Source organism: Agelaius phoeniceus, chromosome 2 (assembly GCF_051311805.1).
Source record: "Agelaius phoeniceus isolate bAgePho1 chromosome 2, bAgePho1.hap1, whole genome shotgun sequence".
Lineage (NCBI taxonomy): Eukaryota > Metazoa > Chordata > Aves > Passeriformes > Icteridae > Agelaius > Agelaius phoeniceus.
The window spans coordinates 96156172-96171413 of record NC_135266.1 but is presented as its reverse complement, the minus strand read 5'-3'; the positions used below and the strand labels follow the sequence as shown (position 1 = coordinate 96171413).

The window sequence follows — 15242 nt, the reverse complement described above, 5'->3', positions numbered from 1 at the left end:
ACTTTTAATTCTCTATCTGAGTGCAAAGTCTAAGCATGGACTAGAGTCTGGCTTACTCCAGGGTTGGGACAACCACTGTGGAAAACTTAAAGGTGCTTGTGTTTGCTTCAGTGAGCAAATGTCCAAAAGGGCTCGTGTAACATACTCTTAGGAATTGCATATGAAATTAGGCAATTCACCCTAATGTTTTACCCAACAACATCCCCACCCCAATCACTTTCTCGTCCCACATCAGTGAAAACAGAATGGCTGCTCAGATCACTAATTAACCAGGCAGGAAGGGCACTAGCTATCCTAGCTACATGCCCTGCAGCTGCCCACTGAAAAGTCCCACCTGCTTCCAGGCTTCAGGACAACTCTGCTACCAAAGGACCACACCCCCCACACCCCAAAAAGGCATTAAGTGCCCCTGGTCAGACACGTCCCCTTCCCCCATTAGAAATCCTACGGTAATTTGTCAGACCTAGTGATACAGCACTAGAAGACTGCAGTATGGTCAAAAAAAATTCCCAAACTACCAAAGTCCAAGGAAACCTCATCCCACCCCAAGCAGGTGTAGACTCATAGCTGGGCACCCCACTCACCCAGTGGCACCAGTGCTTTGGATACACAACAGCCTTGACATCAAAACAACCTTTCATAAGTGGCACTGACACAGCCTCATCTGGGCTGGGACTGGTCAACAGCCCTGGGGGCAGAAGGACTACAGGCAGGGCAAGGGCCTCAAGGTGTGACATCTCACCAACTCCATGGTTTAATCCAAATTAAACCATGCCTTCAAGATTCCTTATTTTAATCTGTGCTCTATCCACTCTACTCAGGAAGGCATCGCTTTCCTTACTGCCTAATAGGACATTACATTTTAAATTGCCAGTCTGAACATGCTGTTCTTTCTGCCAGATTGACTCAGCATAGTTAAGTATAATTGTAGCCATTAAAGAGAATTTATCTCCCTTCTTGTTATATGGGACACCTGCATTTAATAAGAGAGACACACAAAAGCACTAGTAAAATAAAAAGCAGAGAGAGAGACATGTACATATATTTAAGAACACAAGCCTTTAAGGCTGTGTCTGCACAAACACTTGCACTAGCACACACCACCTATCAATTTTACAGCTCTAAGCACTGGCACTTCTGGGCTTCTGTTCCCAGCTTGGCTAAGGGCAGGTGTCCAGCACAGGTCAGGCACAACCCTCGGCATGGGTGGGGAGCTGTGCCAAGAGCAAAGAAAATGGCCAAGTGCAGTGGAATCTGCTTCTTCCTAGGTAATTACTCCATATCCATCCTCGGCCTGGGGTGCTGATAAAACTGCTGCCACCACAGGCCTGTTTCCCTGCCATGGAGCAGGTTTAATAGAGCTGAGTCAACTCCCCCAACCTGGGCTGCCTCAGCTGGAGCTGCATGGTCGCCCCTGGGATTTAAGTACTGATCCACCCCTGCGGCACAGGTGACACAGGTGAATGCTGGCCTTGCCCAATGCCTGCTCACTTGACACTAGCAACAAAAGGATTTGTACTTTTTTAGTCTCCAAAGGCCCCTTGATTTTGTGCAACCAATTTTCCCAGGCTGGACTGCACATCCTCAGTTTACTTAAAACTTGTGCAAAACCTCTTCCTCCTCAATTAGCTTTTAGTGGATTGTTCAAGACCCACACAGACTGTATTGGCAAGGCTCAGACATCAGAACAAGCAATACATTTCATATACTGTGCAAAACCAGGTGCTTGTATGTTCTCTTTAAGTATAATTATCTTTATATGGGTCAGCTGCCACCCAGCTCCCAATAAAACCAGTTAAGAGCTGGCAGATCTGTGGTATGCAGAAAGGATCCTTCTAAGAACCTCACCCTCGGGAGCACAGCAGTGGATAAGAACTGGGTAAGAGCTGGATAAGAACCACCAGAACTTAGTCATCCATCCCATGACCACAGGTATGGTATTATGAGAAGAATCAAGACTTCAGAAGAACCAAGATTTCAGCACTACCAAGAGATGTGGGATGCCCCCATCTTACGAGGCCCCAGATGAAGACACCTTGAAGAACCCCCATTCTAAAAGCACCAGGTCCTTTTCCAAGGGGATCCAAGGGGACTTGGTGATAACTTGCATCAAGCATCCAGATGGGGGTTAGATACTCCAAAATACCCTGTATTTTAGGAAATATAGTTGTTCTCTTTCCCAAGGTCTGAGCATAGTCCAAACCACAGAAAGGAGAGCTGTGCCAGTAGAAAACATCTGAACAAGTCTCACATTTGACCAAGTTCCAGGTCAGCCTCTCTGAGCCAAGCACACCTCTGATGTCTACAGGATGCAAGGGTGACAGAGCACAAATCCACACCAGGAGCTTATCTGAAACCAACCAACACATTTCACAGATGCCACCCAAATGCCTTTCCAATGATGCTAACATTCAGGTGTGCTCACTGCTTCCCAGGGGTGAGACAGGATCTAATTTAACATCAATACTCCCCTTGGCAGATCCCAGGAACCACCTATCTGCTTTGCAGCATGCAGCTATGCCCTCTCTAGCTCCTGTTCAGGGACAAGTAGCAATAATGCTCAGGAAGTAACAACGGGTGAATAACCATGACCTTCTGGCTCTGACTCCATAAACTGCTTCACTGAGGAGGAGCTGAGAGCTGCTTCAGTTCCATGAAGTTTTGCTTCAGTCACACTCACTCCCAGCAAAACTCACGTTAATGAAGTTGGCGGCTCTCTCTGAGCACTTCCACACGTTACCACAATGTTTCAGGAGCTAATACAGCATGCAATAACAAAATCCAGTCAAATGCCCTGGCTGAGCACAAGCAAATATCATCTGAACAATGTGTGCCCTAAGAGCACGGAAAGGCCAGGCAAAATTATAAAGGGGGAAGCAAATCAAGTGAGACAGCCAGTTTTCCAAGGGAGAGCAAAACATCTTGGTATTAACACAGGGCCCTGCATGGGCACAAAGTGTGCTGAAGATTCCAAGTCTAAGAATTACAGGCACTTAAAATTTAACTCTCTGTCCAGAAAACAATGCAAACAGCAGTGCTGATGAGAGGTGCCTCCTGAGCAGCTTTGGAGTTAGAGCTTTTGTCTACAGGCCAGACCCAGGCACACCTTGGGCTGTAGCAGCACTCCACACAGGTAGAACTGCAGCCTCAAAGAAATCCCAGCACGGAAATAGTACCTCAACTCTCATTCCCCTTGTTCCTCTGGGCTGGCAGTTTTTGGTAAGAGAGCCTGTTAGTCTCCTTCATGGCAGAAGCCAGGAGGCTGACAAGGTGTCACACTATCAAGAAAAGGGCTGAGTTCACAGATTCACTTCTCATCCATCACCAGAAAGGTGAAAGTAATTTTCAGTCCTTCCTCATCTCTGCAGAACCAAAACCGGCAGCTGGGAGATGGAAGCCTTTTCCATCCCTGTATCCATTTAGAGGCTGTCAGGAATTTTGGTGCCTTCCACACAGCCCTCTCCCCAAAACCACTACAACACTCTATCTCCTTGGTCAGTGTAAGCATCCAGGCACATGATCCAGAGTCTTTGCTGACCTAAAGTTTCAGCATCGGTACACTTTCCCTAAACATTAAGGTCTGATAAATTTGTACATGTTAGCTCAGTTTGAGGTCACAAGTAGGAAACAAAAAGCTTTTTTTGCCCATTAACATTGGTTTGTACATCTGCATGAGCTCACCAATGCTGTTAGGAAGTACACTTGCTAACACCTGACACCTATACCACACTTCAGCTACAGTTCACTCAGCTGATTCACATGACTAAATCATTAGATTAACACATGGAAACCCCCATGGATTCATACCATCCTTTCAGCCACAAGCACTCCAGAAAGAAGACTGGTTGTCAAAGAAGATAGTCTACTTATTTACTATATTGTATGTGTTCTGTGTATTTTCCCCCACAAATCTGAAGAGGATTTAGTTTGTTAAAAAAAAAAGCCTCTCTCCCAAGTATCACACAATGTAAGAAATAAAGCCAATCAGGCAGCCCAAGACAGAACAATTTGTACACATGCACTTCAAATATCCACAATAATTTCTTAAGTAGAGCTGGGATAAAAACCCCTATGCACCAAAAAAACCAATCTTGCAATGGAAGGTTTTATTACATAAACACTACAGTGTTTATTACATAAACACTACACTATGTTGTGTACTGTTAACATTGTCACCTCAAAAATTGTGTAGGGTTATGTTCAACTCTGAAAATACAGTGGAAGAGAAGGGCAAGGGAAGCTATTTGGAAATTATAACAATAAAATAAAAGATTAGAAAAATGTGAATTCCAAACAGGATGGAAATGAGAGGACAAGACAGTAGTTCATTATATCACAATCACAAATACCAAGAAAGTGAGTTTTATGCTATTTACTCTAAGAAAAATAGGTGAACTCCAAAACTACTTTAGAACAAAAAGATGTTGTTTTTAAATCATGTGTAACTACTGTGCTGACTCAGCTCACTGACTTCTGAAGCATAGATACCTGGAGACTTAACAAGAAGGTACAAGTTCATTGAATCTCCTCAGTCCCCATCATAAACCAACTGCTCTGTAGCTGGAGCTGAACATATTAGTTCAGAACTCTCCCACCTGGAGTTCTACTTCTTATCTAGTAACATCTTTGGTCACCATCAGAACACATCAATGGCTTGGTAAAGCCACTGGAATGAAATAAAGTGTAAGATCCCATCTCCCATCAGAAGTGACAAACTCCAACATGACAGCAAGTACTGCTTTCCTGAGGATCCCAAGCAGCTCATTGAGTGATCAAGATCACTGCCTCTGCACTTCACACTTACCTTGCTCCCTGCCTCACAGTCAGGAGTTGCTGTGGAGGTCTTGTAGGATGCCCTTGAAGCAGCAAGCTAAGGTGAGGCAAGACACCATAAGTGCACCACAGGTGTCAGTGCAAACACATCCCAGGCTCTGGATAAAAACACCGGGAAGGGCCCTGCTGCTCGTAGATATCTGCAGTGTCTAAGCCAGGCTTGCATGTGTTTGTACAAGCCAGAGGCATTGCCAATGCTGAGCAGTCTCTCTAGCCTGCTCACAAAGCACTGACAGTTATGGTCCTCACGAGCTACCAGGTTATGGCCAAGACAGGAGGAAGTGATCGCACAGAGACAAGAACATGTCTTCCAACCACATCATAGATTCAAGTGAGGATGGAAGCAGCAAAGAAGCAAAAAAGTAGAAGGCACCCATCCTTTAAAGTCCTTCCTGAGCAACTGTGATGTTCAGCAGATTATTACTTGTGCACGAGACCCAATAGGGTACACATGGCAAGAGTGCTGAAATTATGAAGATGAGACAGCAACAAAATATCCTGAAAGAAATTACCAGTGGAAGGCACCACCAGCAGGGGCCTTGCATGCACCACCACAAGCCCCTAGCCCCTACTCAGATTGTGCCTCAGTGTGCTGACAGGAAACGTACCATCCCACCAAACTAATGGCATAAATTTCCCAAGCACAGTGCTCAAAGTACCTTCTGAGAGATATCACTAGAACCTAGTGAACCTAGAAAGCTCCATTGCCCTGTGGAATGGGTCAGTATTAAAAGGCCAAGAGTTTGTTCCAAGTCTCATCAGCTTTCAGTGATTTCAACACTGCCACTGAGTGCTGAACCATGTAGTGCCATGGCCAGGACACCTCAGAGATTTAGTTACTATTCAATGGCTGGACTAAGGCAGCTACCTGAGGAAGCCCACAGTTCCAGTTTGTGGCCGGATAGTCTTGGCACACTGTGTCTCCCCATCAGAACAGCAGTAACTGGCACCAATCTAGAAGGAAACTTGCCCACTTACCAATTCTGAATACTTCAGAGAGAATTAACTTGTCTGGTATTATGCCTCTTGCTCAGAGACTTGCTGACATATGTCAGTGTATCTCAGGAATAGTTGTGGATGCATCATTCCTGCCTATGTGCCAGTGCACTTAGGGGTTAAAGACAAAGAGGAAGAATGCAGCTCTTACTGAAACCAGAAGATGCTGGGTGACTTCAAGGAGCCCTAGACTACAGCTAACATCCTTTCAGGTGACCACTGCCATCCTGTTTTGTGTTTGCACAGCTGCTAGCACAGGATCAACACAGTGTCTAAGCCCAGCGCTACGACAGCACAAAACCAGTAGTGGCATGAGACTATGCTTTGAATCATTAGCTATTATTAATTACAAAAGAAGAATTAGTTTCTAGAGCTTGACTAACTCTAGTGTCAATATATGCCATGGTATTAGCATCTATGACAGACAGGAAACCTTTTTCATAGTTTTCTATCCATATTAACATGTTTGGCTTTGAGTTTTTCCTCCCATGTTCCATATGTATTTCAACACATGTATGAAAATAGCTGACTTAAATTCTCCTCTTAATTACTGTTGGTTGATGGTAGTCAGTGAAGGAAGCTGCAGTGAGATGACAAGGGGTAAACCCTACACAGGAAGCACCAGCAGAGATAATAATTTGTCTATTTGACCTCTGAGAGAGAGGTGGGAGGTGCAATGCTGAGGTCAATAACAGGAAACCACATAAAAATTTATGGGCATCTCAGAGCATATTTGTTATAGAACAACAGTGTTTCTCTTACCCCCCAATAAGGTGCAGGGCCCCTTGCTCCAGAAATGAAGGATATTCTGAGCTTCTATGTGGCTGTACAACTAGAGCATGCCCTTACTGCTCTTGCTGTATAAGCTGCTCCCCTGAGCTTTTTTGTCCTCTTTGCTGTAGTTTGCCCATGGTGCAGCTGAGTTGCTCTGCTTCAGCTCAAGGAAAAGGAGAAATGGAAAAAGGACCTGGGCTTTTTGGTTAAAAAATGAGAACATGCTGAGGGAAAGAAAGAAGGCAGCAGTCTCAAAGACACAAACTGGGCCTCAGATGAGTTATCAAGAAGTGTCACGCCTTCCCTCCACCTTGACCTCCCCTCCACAAAATTACTTTGCTCAGCGCAACACAAACATGTGCGAAAAGCCAAGCCCTGTTCATCACATAGATTACCTTCAGGATCAGGTGAAACTTAAAGAGCTTTGGCAGCTGTTGGTTCACACTCATTAACTTCTTCTCTCTGGCACTTACAGACTTGGCAGAACAAGGCGTAACTGGACCTCGGATTTTACCCAGAAGTGGAAGCACAAGAGGTGAACTATTTCACAACTCTGTTTAAACAAGTTCCTGGTTTAGGTTGCCTGTCTAGCCCACAAGTATAATAATTATACAACCTGTGCTCAAAATGAGGCTGCACGTGACCTAATAACACAATAATCTTTAAAAGAGAAATCACCAACATCTCCAATATCTATCCATCTATTAATGTTATTTTTAATTCTTCATTTCCTTCAGATAGGCCTAGGCAAAAGGGTTACTTAATTCTCTGTACAAGTATATGTACAGCACCAGGAAACATCGTGAGACAACATTCCAGTGCTGGCTAACATGTTCTGGTATGCAAAACCACCACCAAGTAAGATTAAGTTTTCTTACACTCCAGATTCTTTCCAACCTGTTCCTACAGCTGTTAGATAAAAGGTCTCAGAAAGTTTAAATGGAAAAGCACTTGAATCATAACAACCATTATCTGACAGACCTCTCTAGAAATCATCTTGTACCAGGAGAGACTGAAATTTCCAACTGACAGACAAAAATAGCTACTGCTTGGATGAAAACTTGGGAGAAAAAACTGCGAAAGCCAACCTCACTCAAACCACTCAGTTTTTATTACTTTTCACTGGAAACAGTGAAAAGCATTTTACCCTGGATTATGCAGCTCAGTGTGGGCCTCTAATAAAAGACTTCATTGCAAAATTGCCGTATGACTGAGTGAAACAATGGCTTCTTTATTAAAATATTTTAAAGACTCCTGAGGGAAATGCAGAGGGCTGAAATGCCCTCAGTGAAAGGTTCATTGCCATGCTATGCACTTCTGCTGTGTAATGTTTTACAAGCTGGGCTGCTCTGTGAATGAGGAGAGTTAGTTCTCGGCTGGCAGAGGCAGCTTGCATAATACCAGACAAGTTAATCTGTAACAAGCAATGGAGGAGACCTTTGTTCCAAGTGTGATACACACAAATTCCATCGATGCTTCTGAGAGTTACTCATTGACATGCTTTATTAAATTGCTTGGACTATACCTCGATGCAACAAAAAGGACTAGTTTAACAGAGCTACATCCTTCTGATGTCTTCCATCCTAAACTGTTGCACTTTAACCTCAGCCCACAGATCAGCTCATTAGTGGTACAGAAGCATTTCCATGGTGGATGATAGTGAGCACCTTGCATCACACTCCCATTTCCAGACAATGGCAGTGGGCAGCCAAGGAGGCAACACACAGGAAAGGGCAAGGTGGCAGCCAGCAGAGTGCTTCAGTAACAGGAAGTGGTTATGGAAACATGCGTTGCATTCCCCCCTCCAAAGCAACTGCTCCCCTGTCCACCCTGAACAGCTTCCTAAAATACCACCCTGCCCTCAGCCTTCCTGAAAAAATGGAAAGGGAAAGGAAAAATAAGACATGCTTCTCCTGGCATGATCTGGAATGCCAGACCAAGGACAGCTGGCCTCTAGCAGGTGGAATACACACTGCACCAAAAGCTTAGGAGCAGTACAGCTCTTAACACTCAGCAGAGCATTCAGCTTATACCAAGTCTCCAAGTCTGAGGAAAACTATCACAGTTTTCATTGTCCACAGCACCAGCCTGGACAAAACACTTCTTTCTGCTGAACTGGACCATCCTGTCACCGCTCGCTGTACAACATCACCTCACATCTCCCCAAGGCCGGATCCAGGCGGCTGAACTTCCAGTGCCAGAGCTGTGGGAGTCTGTCCTGCAGATCACTGTAGCTGATCTGTCCCTGGGTGATATTACTTGTTTGCTTTAATGCCCTAGGAGCAGTAAGCCAGTCTCACCGGTGCAAGGCTGAGCAAAGGAACAAAGAGCCTCCAGCAGTTTGTTGTACATTCAGCCAGTCCCCAGCACTGCACTTGAACACCACTGTACAGCTGAAATTCAAAGAAGTGATAGGGAAAAAAACAACCGTCATGACAGCTCTCTCGGGAGATAGATGAAACCCATTCTTTGATAACAGCAAAGTCATCCCCCTTTGATAGGTTATTTTCATGTCTGTGAGTGCCACAAATAGCTCTGAGGCAAGGGAAAAGGCCAGAAAACGATACTTGAGCAGGTCCTCGCTCCTGCCTGTCTGGAGAGCTGCCCGTGACGCTGAAAACTGACACGGTGCCGATGCCCAAGGAGGAGCCTGACGCACCCGGCGGCCATGCGGTGGCACACGCAGCGCCAGCTGAGAGCGCCCGTGGGGACACAAGATTGGGAAGGCAGCTGGCACATCCCCCACTCCCACGAAAAGTGGCTTGAGAGGTCACCCCCCTCTGCAGTTCCACTCGTAGCCTAGCAGGCACACAAAGGCACGGGTAAGCACACACCCGCAGCAATTGTCACGATATTGAACAAGGATTAGTCACCTAATAACAGCATCACCCTCGGCAACAGGGAAAAGGCTGTTTCACGCAGAACTCAATTTTATCCGTCTCACAGCAAATCCTTTCTCATGCATGTCTCACTGAGGGCAGCATCTTCTCCTGTGTCTAAGTACACACACACAAACACATGTATGACTATTAAGGAATTGGTAACTATGCAAAGAAACTTCGTGAGACTGATCGATTGCCCCAACACCATGGCACAGGAACACAAAGCCAGCCTGGGTGGCTCAGCAGGCTGCACTGCAATGGAGAGACCTTTTAGGTCACTCCAGATGTGTGCATTCTGTATCCCCAGAGTGATTTTCTGCATTGCAAATGCCCTTATGGAACTGCTCACACACGCAAAAAACCAAAATCAAAAAGCTTGAACTGCACAGTATGAGCAACAAGTTACAGGCAGAGTGTCCCAAACCCCAGAAATTCTGGTTTTGTTATAACTGCAGTTCTGGGCTACCAGTTTTTTAATTACGTGGTTTCCTGCATAATCTAAAAGGTACTGAGCCACTTGAGACCCAGGGAAGTGAGGTGTGCGTACAGCACCACCTCCTGTGGGAAATTTTACTCACTGTAGTTTCAGTGATGTGAATAAGGCCTTTATGATTGATTTTTAATTTGCCTTCACTTCTTTAAAGAGGGACACAAACTGTGAAGTCTGGTAGCTGCAATACGTGTATCACTACTTTGATTAAGAACTATTCCAGGAATGATCAATTTTAAGGAAACTTTTGTCTAGAGAATGATGATTCATCAGATCCAACAGTTTGCCAGCTTCTATTTCATCAAGATATTTATCAGAAACGTTCCTCAGGTCAAAGATGGTGAGCTGAGAAACAGAATCATCTTTCATCACATGTAGATGACACATCCCTAGTCTGTGAAACAGAGCAGTTCCTTGGCATATAAAATAGCATGTTCCAGTCCTGGCCCTACCTGACTCACAAGGAACATGAAAGCAGGTGATTACCGTAATTGCTTTCCCCAAATAGTACCTGCTTTATACAAAACAGGTAAAAAACCTGACGAGAGGTAGAGCTGTACCTGCTTTGGATGTGGGAAACAAATGCAACTGCCTGCTCTGAATGAACGTACAACACAACAATCAGCTGCTGGTTGAACCTTCAGTAATGAAACTGCATAATCTCACAAATACTCCACTGCTATCAGTCTCCCTTCTCTACTCTTCCTCCTTTTTTTCCTCTTCTCATTAAAATGAGAAACTGATGACAAGGCTGAGAAAACAGACTGTTCTGAGCTATTTGTGTCTTCTCATTGTCACTTGTAAAAATATATTTTGTACTGATAAGAGGACACACAAGTCTATGAAGTGAATAAGTAAGTGCCTGACCTAGTAAGTCAAACAACTCATCTAAGAGATAAGGGCAATATTCACATTCCTGTATCACTAAGCTAGGAATAAAAAAGAGCACTTAAAGTTCTGCAAATGAAAATACACTGATTTTACTACTGTGACCAGCTACATTTACGGTTCAGCTGCATCTCCCCTCCTTTCTCGAGCAAAAGTGAGTTATTCATTAATTCTGATATTCTTTAGTCACTGCCTAAAATGTGAAGTCGTTTGTAGAACAAAGACAGGAGTTAAGGGTCGTACTGGTGGGAGCAAGTGCTCATATTTGCTTTTGAGGTTGGTTTGTTTGTTTGAGGGGGTTTTAAGATTAAAAGTGAACTTTCCTTTTTTCAGATCCATGGAAAGGAGTTCTAAGAGAAAAACACTGAAAAATTGCTGTAGTACATTATTAAAGTATAGTGTTCTAAACTAGGTGCACAAGCTGACCCTTATTTAGTTAATTACTCCTTGTTGTTCCCAAGACAGTGTTCTGTCTCCTTTCACCAAGTACTCCTTAGTCATGATTTTTGGGAGAAAGGTTACAACCTTGCCCTTCCCAGTGACAGTCAATTAAGTGTAAAACACCAAAGCCACCTAGATTTTGGCTATTAACTTCAGGAAGCATTTTATCTAATTCTCAATTACCTAGCTCATCTCCTCTAAGAAGTCTCCGTTTGTGGACAATGAGACAGCATTTGAATTTGCTATTGCAAATTCTTCAAATTTCAGCTAGATCTGAAACTGGGTGATGAAAACTGAAGAGAAAGGTGGAGAAATCTTAAGATAAACAGTGTCTTGCACTAAAGGTACCAAAGTTCCCAAGAAGGCACCAGTGTGTACCCTTCTACAAGGGAACATGCTTCTGTTGTGCTTCCAATAAACACTATGCATTTTAAGGCCCATCACAGAATACTTGGTCAACCAGGGATCTCCCCTTTCCATCTCCATTTGGTTCTGGAAGTTCAAAAGGCACAAAACCAATTAAGACACAAACCAACCTATTCAGCTTTCCATACACAGTGTCAAGAGCAGCAGTCCCTCCATATTTCCTCCAGGATGCCTTGGGCACTGCAGACCCTGCACACACCCTGTGCGCACACAGGACATGCAGCCACAGCAGGAGTCAGGACTGTGGCAGGGACGTCTAATAAGCTGCTTCAGCATTAACAGTGTAAATACTCCTCACACCCACCAACAGATGCAGCCAAGGCTTCCTTTGTACAAACTCACTGTTCTCAATTCAAAACATTCACTGCTTTATTTACTCACTAAACAACATATAGTGACGTCCTTTACAAATGCAGGCTTAACCTGGGCTGTTATAGAAGAAACTACAGATTGATGAACAGCAATATTCTGCACACAATTATGCCTATGGTAAAAAACTATCTTAGATCCCTTTCCCAAAAAAATACAATCAATAAGCTACTGTTAAAATGATCAGACTGCACCAGGAACTGCAAGGTGTGTAGTCAGAGTAATACCAGATCAACAACTTTGGTTATGACTGAGCTGCAGGATTTGAAAGACAAACACATGTAATGGACACCCTTGAGAAAGAATGCCAGGCTCAGTTTTTGTTTTGGAGAAGCAACTCTTGCCTCACTTATAGTGGCTCTGAACACAATTTAAACAACCAGCAAAACCTGCTTTGCACCAATGTAAAGGCAACAGACAGTGGAAAATTCTGATGGAGTACTAAAATGTTCTTCGAGTGTTGGCTTGTTTAATTTTCGCCTTACAGGCGGTTCTTTTGTTCTGCTGCCACTGGAAAGCCATGGATGAGGAACTTCAGGCATGTGGTGAAAAAATACCTGTTTGCTTGTATAAACCCTAATGGAAAAACTCAAAATTGTTAACTTTTAATGATATCTTGAAAATGGTAAAAAAGCTGCAACTTTGTTTATACTGGTTGCCATCCTCAGTGCTGAATTTCACTAGTCTGTGCCTTAAACTAGATGGGATTTCCTAGCAAAAGCACTTTAACCCACAGGTTATTTCATGGAGGAAGATGAAGTTCGATCTTCCTCACTCCCCCATGAAACCACCATTTTGGCAATGTAAAATTATCTAAGTAGGACAGCACTTGCTGCTCAATGGTTCTGCTGTACCTGACAGCAAAGCACTCACAAATACATACAGGCAGCAAAAAATAAGCTGTGCATGCACTTGAAAAGCATCTCTATTGACACAGAGATCCATCCAAGATTACACACAATTTCAACCCCCTGCCATGGACCTTAGTTTTGAGGCACAGAATTAAGTGAATGAGCTTGTTCTGGTTTTCATAATGAGTACTTCTGTCTTTACAAAGTCCTGCAATTTATCATTTTCTCATTTTATTGGACTTTAAATTTTGGCATATAAAGCCAAAATCAGATAATAATTAGTAAGTTAATATAGAAACAGGAAATGTTAACTGATGTACGTAAGTATGACTGTCTACAAATAAACCTAGGCCCTATCTGGAGGATTTGAATCCCTACTGCCTGTAATATTCCAAGCTCCACACAAGTTCACTGTAGACACAATTTAGTTCAGGAGTCAGGGTGGTCACCCAAGAAAGGGCTAAGAAAGTATCGCTGCAGAAGCAGTGTGAGGTACTGATGTTCAGACCCAAGGACACATTCAGACAAAGAGAAGACTCTTGAGTTTCATTCCATTGAATACTTCATTGTACTGTATTAATTCAAGAAAACTGCATGGATGAATTTTTTTACAGTATCAGAATTAACTAAGTCTAACACCCTTAACAAACTTTCTCTTTTTGTGTCTAGTCTGGTCTAGAACACAGCTACTCCATAAAGAAAACACTTACTAGCTTAAAAGAGTGTCAAGAGAAGCATTTCACTTTACAACTTCCTGTGAGAACATGTTTGCCTAGCAAGCCTTACCTCTAAAAGTCCATCTTCAGGCAGGTCTGTGCAGTGAACAGCATTCTGAATCTTGTCCTTCCCAAAAACAGCACGCAGAGTTCCAGGTCGGAGGTGACGGGCTAATACCTATTGAACACAAACAAACCAGAAGACCTTTGTGAACCACACTGTTCATTTGTATCATGGATGCAAGATAACCTTATAAAGTAAAATATTATTATGCTATTAAAATATGAGTAGTATATTAAAATATGTGTAGTACACTGTACACTAGATTGAAAGCAGCCCTCAGGAGAAGGACCTGGGGGTGTTGGTGGACAAGAAGGTTGACACGACCCAGCAACATGCCAATTGTATCCTAGGCTGCATCAAAAGCAGCATGGCCAGCAGGGTGAGGGAGGGGATTCTCCGCCCCGCACCACTCTGGTGAGACCCCACCTGGCATTCTGCATCCAGCTCTGGGGCCCCCAACGTAAGAAGATCGTGGACCTGTTGGAGTGAGTCCAGAGGAAGGCCATGAATGAAGCACCTTTCCTGTGATGACAGGCTGAGAGAGCTGAGGTTGTTCAACCCGGGAAGTTTCCAAGAGAACCTTAGAGCAGCCTTCTGGTACCTAAAGGAGGCTATAGCAAAGCTGGAGAGTGACCTTACCAGGACAGGCAATGATAGGGCAAAGGTGAATGGCTTTAAACTGAAAGAGAGCAGGTTTAGAAAAATACTACAAAGAAATTCTTCATTTCGAGAGTGGCAAGACACTGAGACGAGTTGTACAGAGAAGCTGTGGATGCCCCATCCTTGGAGCTGTTCGAGGACAGGTTAAATGGGGCTCTGAGTAACCTGGTCTAGCGGAAGGTGTCTCTGGCTATGGCAAGAGGGTTTGGAACTATTTGATCCTGAAGATCCCTTCCAACCCAAACCATTCTATGATTCTATAAAAAGAGAAATTCCAATCTGTACTACACACATAGACAGCTGCTGAAAAAAACACAACCATGGCTAGGAATACCTGCTTGAAATTGGGCCAATCAAGCCATGTTGGGTCACATACAGGACCCTTGTTGCAGAAACACCTTACTGGTACTTGCATTAACACAGTTAGCTCATGTTAAGACCTTTGCAGCTCTCAAGCACTGGATGTGCTGTCTGTAAGCAGACACAAATGTGCTGTCTTGCAGATTGCTTTCCTTAGCACGGAGCTACTTGCTTCAGAATATGACATTTGTGAAGTCCAGCTGCTGAATCTCCTCTCAGTCTCCTTTGACACTGTGACTAGTGTCAACATCTGATCCCCTCTAAGGACCAGTCCAGAATCTATATCTTTCTTTGTTCTTTGAAATTAACATTTCAATCCTCTTCTTCATTTACAATGCCAAATACCTCTTAGGCCTCTCAGAGGCCTTTTTACTACAGCAGATACTCAGGTCCTGAGATAACATTCTCCCCTACATTTTAACTGTGGTATTTCCCTCATACCCCGGAGGACTGCCTTCATTGGCTCTCCCCTCCACCATACTCTTTCTTTCA

At 43.8% G+C, this 15242-nt stretch overlaps 1 protein-coding gene across 3 annotated transcripts in view; it reads right to left on the bottom strand.

Moving 5' to 3' along the window:
• NME7 (NME/NM23 family member 7) overlaps positions 1-15242 on the bottom strand; it is an 88267-nt gene that overhangs the window by 2196 nt on the left and 70829 nt on the right. For 2 of the 3 annotated variants that reach the window (XM_054655186.2, XM_054655185.2), the window contains 2 exons: positions 13737-13844; positions 8089-12675 (listed from right to left, as the gene is read on the bottom strand). In XM_054655186.2, the coding sequence (XP_054511161.2) occupies positions 12634-12675; positions 13737-13844 (150 nt within the window). In that variant the 3' untranslated portion in view covers positions 8089-12633. Of the gene's footprint in view, positions 1-8088; positions 12676-13736; positions 13845-15242 lie in introns of those variants that run through there. The other variant, XM_077174320.1, reaches the window with a different exon arrangement.